The 9117-nt window shown below is 37.0% G+C and overlaps 1 protein-coding gene across 1 annotated transcript in view; it reads right to left on the reverse strand.

Moving 5' to 3' along the window:
* Positions 1-8591, reverse strand: part of Ift57 (intraflagellar transport 57) — a 54584-nt gene extending 45993 nt beyond the window's left edge. The window contains exons 1-4 of the mRNA XM_028755600.1: positions 8283-8591; positions 5901-6063; positions 4638-4756; positions 1707-1797 (exon numbers count right to left, since the gene is read on the reverse strand). Coding sequence (XP_028611433.1) covers positions 1707-1797; positions 4638-4756; positions 5901-6063; positions 8283-8494 — 585 coding nt within the window. The 5' untranslated portion in view covers positions 8495-8591. The remainder of the gene's footprint in view (positions 1-1706; positions 1798-4637; positions 4757-5900; positions 6064-8282) is intronic.
* Positions 8592-9117: the final 526 nt, after the last annotated feature.

Here is a 9117-nt window from a genome sequence, read left to right on the forward strand (position 1 = left end):
CAGTATAAAGAGGCTACTGTCTAGTTTGTTTCCTTAATTTTATAAATGCAACAATTCTGCTTTGAACTTTAAAAGACTCAAAGGAAAAAAATAGATAAGTTATGCAATATCCCTAAGAGATTCTGTCAAATACTGAAAACTTGACACATAGCAAAAGAAGCCCAGTAAGCTGGAGCCATGACAAAGCAAGGCGAGTCAGCAACCTCTTAGCTCTCCCCCTTCTGATGAATAGTCTTTTTCCTTTCCTTTGATTAGTACTTTTGAGTGATAATTTTGAAGTTCAATGTTGATATACCAGGACTAAGTATAGACTGATACACTATGAGTTATCAAAAAGACAATGGAGATAACTAAGTAAATGGGGAAATGAATAAGTAGACGAGAATATATGAGGATACTTTTTTTCTGGTCCTGAGTGGAAAGTCTATTGAATAAAGTCTAAACCTCTTTAAATACCCAAATTATCTTTCCAGTTTATCTGAAGCTACACCTCACTCCATCCCAGATGCTCTGATTTTCTCAAAGTTCCTGTGTTAAACACAGCACCTTCTTGCTTCCAGGTTTCAGAACGTGAGCTATCTACTGCCTCCTACACAACAGGGTTTCAATAGCTGCATTAAGAACTGATGACTGCATTTTATTTTTTGCCTTGACTTTCAAATTTTATCATATTAAAAAGTATTTGTCTTAAACTGACTGGTTTTATTACGGTCTAGGTTGAGAACCAGAGGCCAGACTTGACAACAGCTATATAGTGAGTGTCCTAGGCTAGCCTGGCTATAGTGAGAATCAGCCTTGGGGCTAAAAAAATTAGCAAAGTCTTGCAGAATCATGTATTTTAATATGCTTAAAGGTATCCTTTATACTTCTAATAAAATATACATTAAAATGCTTTAAAAAACTAAGAAATATTAAACAGAGCCTAGCATAATTATTCTATCGATAACAAGTATTAATATACTCACTCATACTATTACTTACTTTACATAGTGACGTCATGATGACAGTTAATTTTGTAAAACAAAGCAGAAATTGTCATTCTCATGTCTGTAAATAAGTTGTATCAGCTATATAAGATTCCAATTATTATTATTATTATTCCAATTTATTTAATCGCTACTTATTAACTTGTAATATTAAGATAATTCAGCAACTAGCAAATTTATAGCTTATACTAGCTTATTTATTCTGAAATAAGAGTGGATTACCTACTGATTTATTTTAAAAAACATGAAATTTTCAGTTGGTTTGTGACAAAAATATACTACATAAGTTCTTTGTCCCATCACATGTCCAGTTCAGATTATGTGGACACTTTCTAAAGTACTCAGCTCAACTCTGACTCCCAAATCTCAGATCACAGGTATGCACCATCACATTCAGTCAAACATGAACTGAGTGTTATTTTTCTGTTCTAAGTTTTTTGCAAGTTATAGCTTTTTAAGATTAAGCATGTTAGTTAGTAAACGTTATTCATATAACTGGTGATACACACACACACACACACACACACACACACACACACACTTAGAACCTCTTCCAGAGTTGACTCAAGACCATAAATATCAATGTGAACAAAGGCCTGAGGACTGATGATGGCACTGAACTTAGAAAGAAAACACATTCCAGGAAAATAATGTAGGAGAGTTAGCCAAGGGACAGCAAGCCAAAGGCAAGGCTGTAGGGACAGCTCGGTACACACTTACCACAAACTCTTCATCCACTTTACTTAATGTTAACTCTGCATCATCTTCCGGAACAGTTTCTTCTTCTAGCTCTTCCACTGGGTATGATGGCCTGAAATAACAAGATTTATTGACTGCTTAGAAATTTTTACTAAGACAAAAAGTGTCTTGTGAGCAATAGAAAAGATGCTTTCATGTGGGCTGTTCCCTTTGTTAACCTCCAGTGAATCTATTGTTTCTTCCCCCAAGCTGCAATGTGAAAAAAGCATTGACATCTACCACTAAATGTAAAAAGCACGTTTACTAAAAAACAAGTTGATACTGAATATACAGTTATCTGACATGTTCACTCACACATACACAAAACACATAATATCACATGCATTACATTCCACTGAACAGCAGATCTACAATTAAACTCGCAGCCTATGACTAAAACACTAGGGGCATTTCTATTGTTTGCTATATAATACTGTAAAGATCATATTTGTAACTTTATTATCAGGTGGACCTTTCAAAATAAATTTGTCCATGTGAAATGGCTACATTGACAACTTTGTACATGTGATGTATTGTTTTACCAAAATTGGCTTCCAAAATGCTATTCTAATTTATACTCCCAAAAATATTAAGGAATGGCATCTCTGTTTCAATATTCTTACCAATATGCATAAAATAATGTGTGCTAGTAAAACAAGTGAAAAATAGCATTGTGTTTCTTTGAATTTCTTAAGCATAAAAGTGATTGAGCAACTTTATATATTTTAATTGATAACTTTTTTAGTGAAACACTCATTAACACTCTAACTTTTATAAATTAAGAAAATTAATGTTTACCTAATCCAACATGTTCCCTAGTTTCACTACTTAGAATCATAAATAGTGAAGACGGTTATAATTCTTACTGGATAGATTTTGGCAACATTTTCCAGTCAAGACCTTTGACTTAGTATTACATATTTAAAGCATCCCCTTGAGCCACACCTTCCTACATCTCTTGGACCTTTTAGTATGTCTACAGTTTTAATTTTCAATTCACATCGCTCAAATATGCAGTGTATTTTTATAGAGATAGCAAGCTTGATTTTTATTTATAAAGTCCAATTAGTGGTTCTAACACTAAAATGTTGGACCATTTCCCCCTTAAGATCTACTTATTTCCACATTAAAAATATCTAGACATAATTGCATTTATTGTGACAACTAATTCTAAAAACATATATCTCAAACAGCTTAACAAAATATACAGATTAACATGTAATAGGAAGGAAAAACTATTATGAACCAAATCAATCTTGATAAATTCCTCAATTTTCATGAGTTAGAATTAGATAATTATCTCAAAAACAAAGTTCTTCTAAAAATCATTTGACATAATTAGGAATAAAAATAACCTTCTATAAATAAGAAAGTTCTGTGTAATATATATATGTATATGTATACACACACACACACAGGTGATAGAGTGTCCAACATTTATTACTTTTCAAATGTTTTCCTTTCTTCTTCATGTATATATGGTTCCCACAAATTACCCAAGTCAAAACACATAGGCCAAGACAAAGATTTTACTAGAAACAAAGGAAGTACAAATTCAATAGTGGTTGAAACAGTAATGGCTTGCAATGCAACAATGATACACTGGCTATGGATTTAGTAACAAACTAGGGCAGCACATCATGTAATTGAGCTTCTCTTGAAATCTAACCAGCACTGTTAGGGACTGCAGAGTCATTCTTTACAATGAACTGAATGGAAATGTTTGGGTTGAAACAAAGGAAACTGCCATGTTTTACCTTGAGAGTAAATGGGTATCAATTATTGAATATGCTTAAGTCATGTCAGTTTTAATAATGTTTTGAGATTATACCACTCCTCAGCTCTCTTTCTTCCCTCCAAATCCTCCCATATACCCACTATTTGTTCTCTTTCAAATTCAGTGCCTCCTTTTCTTTCATTGTTGTTACATACATATGTGTATAACTATTTCTGAATACACACAAGTGTCTTGTTCAGTCTGTATGTTTCTTGTATATACACACCTGCACACACACACACTCACATTTTCAGAAGTTTTAGAAGTAGTTCCTAAAAGGAAGTATATTTTTACATAAATGTAATTATGTATGTATTAATATATTAACAAGGAATAATATATACCTCTTTCTAGCTCCAGAAGTTTGTTCAAATATAAAAACCAATGCTAAGTCTTATTTTATTTGTATCATGTTCTACATTCTAAGCTACAAATAAATAATATCTAATAATAAATAAAATCTCACCTATCATCTTTCAAAAGATAAAATGTATATATTTTTATCATATAAAACCAAGTTTTTGATTTTATTTATTCATCAATATTTACTGAATGTATATGATGAACTAAATACAATGCTAACTACCAAAGGATACATATGATGAGTGATTGGCAAGATTTGCAGCAACGAAGCTATACCTGTAAATAAATTATTTTAATATGATAAAAAAAAATGTGCTTTCAGATTAGAGAAAAGCTATGGACACCATCCAAGAGAATGTCAAGTGTCTTCTTGCCACTGAGCAAGGGGAAAAGAAAGTCCCACACACAGTACTATATTAATTTCTTTCCACTTAAATATGAAGCCTTCAGTTACCTCGACATGCACACACAATGGTTGTAGGTATAAATAAATACAAGGATAGAGAGAACTTAGAAAGTTTTTTCCAAACTGGCAAGGATTACAATAATTACAAACAGAAGAGGCACTGGAATGGATGACATCATTTCCGAATAGATTTGGAAAATATTCTGATCTTGTCTTTACTTATTCTTTAGTGTCACTGTCAGTTTAGAACAGTCAGCTCTTGTCAGTTTAATTAAACAGTTCTGCACGTCAGAAACAAACAAAACCAACCAAACAACAAAACCCATTAAGTCCATAATATCAATATTGTCTGTGAGGTAACAGTTACCTTTTCCAAGTGAAACCAATATATTTTAATGCTTCTTCAGCTAAACAGTCCAGAACATAGCATACATGTTCTCCATAACCAGATTTTAATTTTGAAGGGGGGAAATCTGCAGTCCTCCCCTGAAAAAGATAAAGACATTATTTGTTGGTTACATTCTAGAGGTCAAGACTATTTCAGCAAAGAACTACTGAGCATGCGTATAATTTTTCTCACTTTTAAATGACAAGACAAAGGTAATCCCTGTAGTCATTCATTTCTTAAGTCTTTTCAGTTCACTGATACATTTACACAAAGGAAAATACAGATGTTTTATGTTCACAGTACCAAATTAAAAGGCACTTACATCCCCATGCACATGCTTCCCAGACCTCTCAGGTCCACGAACCCGCAGCCCACCCTTGTGACCACCTCAGGCCCAGCTTGGTCAAGAACTAGGATTCCCACAACTAAGTAGGCTGCTGACCGTGGAGACTGGGACATGTAAGCTCAACACTGCTGCTCTGTGTTCCCCATCATACCTGAGGAAAACCCAGAGGCAGACTGGAAGGGTGATCTCTGTAACCATCTTCAATCTAGAAACCAGCAAATCTTTCCTTTGTTATTTTTTTAATATCTTAACTGACTGTCTTGCTTCAAAGAATGTACTATAGCCTACATACAGGACCAAAGACCTAACTTTCTATAATTTCAAAAATATAAATAAATAAGGGCAGTTTCATCATAGCAGGGAAACAAATCATCAGTGAAAAATAATGAGCAAAACTACTGGCATGGTAAAATGTATTTTTTAAAAAGGATACAGTGATTCACTTATTAAAACTTAGCAACCTATGTTAAAAATGTCTTATTGCCTTTCCCCAGGAAAAGTCAGAAACAAAAGTACAAGTGAGAAATCCTAACAAAACCAAAATCCTTTCAAAGTACGTTGTTTGCTTTATACTCTGAATCATCCCTTGAGGGGAAGAGCTAACTAACTACCTAGGAATTTACTTTTGAGACTTACAAAACTTAAGAAAATTATTATTAATCTGGCCTAAAGAGAGTCTATAGTAACATTTTTAGACGTGGAATTCATGTTACATACAATATCAACCATTCTGGGGAGGTCTTAACTTTAAATCCAAAAATTACTAATACCCGTCAGTTATTTGTCTGTCTGTCTACTCTTCCAAAACAGTCATCTAAAAGGCTAGCACCTGTTACTGAATTGTTACTATTGAAATCCGCAGTTTGAGAACTTGGAGAAGAGAGTATCTCACTTACAAAAGAGCGAAGCTCAGAAAGTATATTAGATATAGTTGCATTGGGATCGTCGTATTCTTGAGGCTGCTCAAAGGCACGGCCAGTTTTGTTGATCAGCCACGCAGCAAGAGTGCAAAACATGTAGAACTGCTCACCGGGGTTGGTAGGCAGAGCAAAGTAGTGTCTGTTTCAAAGCAAGGGAGGATTGGATGCGTGAGATACAGCAAGTCAACAGTGAGTAAGTCACACAAACAAGTCCTAAGTTGCTAACTTTCCCCTCAAGCAGCCTTCATCAATACTCTTGAACTATCTAGTGATTCATGGCACTCACAAAGTTTTGAACCAGCATCAAGGGGCAATTCCTACAGTACACAAAATATTTGATCAAAAAAACCCACAACCAGGGAATGAAAGGTAGTAATTTTTGAGAATGATGACATGAAGCTTTGGTCAAAATCAATGAACTGATTACCAGTAAGTTCCCCTACAAGTGGCAATTGTAGATCATGAGAATCTTGGAATTTAGGAGACTAGGAACTTATCATGTTTTTACTGTTTGTAGCCTATCAAGCTATGTCAAGCAGGTGTTTTCATCTTAGCTTCATATTCAAATCAACTCATTAAAGTGCTGCCAGGAGCTTCCTTCAGTCCTGCATAACCTTAACTTCTGGAAATGGAACCCAATACAGGTACATTTCAGAGGTTCCCAACTTAGATGGTCCAGGGTTGCAGAAAGGACCAAGAACCTCTGTCAGGTCCTCCTGCATCACCACTGAGGAATTTTTCTAGTTCCATTACTGTGCTAAATACATTCCCATAAGGGTTATGATTTATAAAGAGCTATGGAGGACATAAAAGGTCTCTAGTATTATTCAAAAAGTTGAATTCAGAGATCTGCTTTGCTTTCTTTATGAGGCTATTATATATATATATATATATATATATAATATAAAATGTTTTTAAATATATATACATATATGTATGTATGTATATAAAACTGACATAAGAATCAGTGGTCTATACTTCTATTTTCTAAACTTCTCCCATCCAGAAAGTATATATGTTCAGGTATAGGCTTACAAGGAATTACCCACCAATAACTGTTTATTCCTTATCAATTGTCACTCCTCAAGGACAGAGGAAGGGACTCTGACAGATACTGTAGGCCTGTGGTGGTGACTGTCAAGCATGAAAGTACATCAGAATCACCCACAGGGGTTGAAAAAAGAGACAGTTTGCCACCAGAACTTCTGAAAAGGCAGACCTGGACAAGAGTCTTAGAAACTTCTTCCTATATTCCCAGGCGATGCTGACTTGCTGGTCTGATGGTTACACCTTGAACTACTGGCTAGAATATCTCCACACAAATCCATGGTACAAGGATGTTACTCAAGCTTTAAGTTTCAGTACAGCAAAGTATTAATAGGAGTATAAGGTCATTTTCCCTTTGTTTGACAAATACATTTGAAAGACATTTTCATCAACAAGAAGATCTTTCTTCTCTAATTTTTCTCATTTTACAGACTAACTTGGCATTGTGGATAGTTTTTATACAAGCCTAAGAATCCTTCCAGACCTGTCTAGAAGAGGGTTAAGAGCTCAAAACTGCCAAGAGAAATTATATGAACCTACCCATAGATGGTAAAAAAAAAAAAAAAAGTCCAATAGATAATTCTTTTTAATTTCTTCTTACAGAATAAATACAAGCTTTAAATTGAAGGAAAAGCAATAAAACAGTTATCACTAAGCCACCATGATTACAAGAAGGAGTTTCGTCTATCACTTTTGGCAACTAAAGGGATATTCCAAACTTTTCCCACCACGGCAAGCACGAAACTTTAGGTCCTATAATGAGGGCCATTCCAACGCTTACTTCATTTGCCTACTCCACTTTCCAGTTTCTAAGATTATTGCTGCAAAAGCATTAAGTCGTTTGAACTATAGTAATTAGCCAACAAGTTAATTTTCTACATAAAAAGTGCTCCTAGCAAGGTCCTAAGGATTCACAGTTGTTAGTTACAAAGTCTAACAAGGGAAAACAGAAACTAGAAAGAGATCTAAACGATAAGGTTACTCGTCTTTAGAGATCGGTTTTTCTACCCTTTCTAGGTTGGGTATTTTATTACATTTAAAACAAGATTTGGGTTTGGTAGACGGTGAGTGTCTGCTTTAAAGATGGACAGGCTATCTTCTCCCTATCATTTCAAAACTTGTTTACTTTCTTCACAAAATGATCAAGTCTGAAAATTCTACCTTCCTCAGTGCAGAAGTTCCCTTCTTGAGCAAAGAAGACAGAGGAAGGGATGGATGTGCGGATCCCCGCGCGCGGGGTCTTTGCCTCACCTAGAGGGAGCGTCCCCCTGGGGCCCAGCCAGCACCCGGCACTGGGGGCAAGGCACGCACCTGGACGGGGGCTTCAGATTGCTCTTTCGGAGTAGCTCCTCCTCGTAGCGGAGCAGCTTCAGCTTCTCCACTAAGTCTTCCATCACCACGAACATGTGGTAGGCCGCTCCCGGCCCGCGCTCCACCACAGCCTCCCCTGCGCCTTCCCCGCGAGCCCGAGACACCCCATCGTCCAAGCCCGACGGAGGGATCACCGCAGCCGCGGCAGTCATTGCTGCTCAGACCCCCGGCGCCCGGCTGGGCTCCGGCCAGAACCTCTGCAGCCTCCCTCCGCCGTTGGTACCGGGCAGACCACACACTCGCCACCGTTACCGGGCGACCGCAGGGCAGCCGGTCACCACGGTAACCAGACCCCGCCTCCTTCGCTCTCAACTCTCTAAATTCTCGCCAACCAAAGCTGGATTCCGACGTGACGCCACGCCCTGCGGGTCTCTGGCATAGGAGGTAGCTCCGCCCTGTGGTAGTGGTGTCTCTTCCCCCGCCCCTTTGGCGACTCCCGCGCGCCTTAAAGGCGCAGGGTCCCCAGCTATTGAGCCCTGCGTGCTCGGTACAGCCAAGAGGAGCACAGGATCTGGTATTCTGCTCAAGGCTGCTGAATGAACAGACATCTGGTCATCTAGGTAGCAATTCAAAGGACTGAAACGAAGCCGGAACAGAGTGTTGGAGGCTATGCTTGCCCAGTGATTCTTCTTCTTCTTCTTCTTCTTTTTTTTTTTCTCAAAATGGGAAGTTATCCTAATTGTGGTGAAACTAGCTGTCCTTAGGTTCATGTTACCTCAGAAATTCCACCCACAAGACTAATAGTCTATTTCTTAACTTAATTGCTTATTAGGTA

This window comes from Grammomys surdaster, unplaced genomic scaffold (genome assembly GCF_004785775.1).
Source record: "Grammomys surdaster isolate TR1022 unplaced genomic scaffold, NIH_TR_1.0 126066, whole genome shotgun sequence".
NCBI lineage: Eukaryota > Metazoa > Chordata > Mammalia > Rodentia > Muridae > Grammomys > Grammomys surdaster.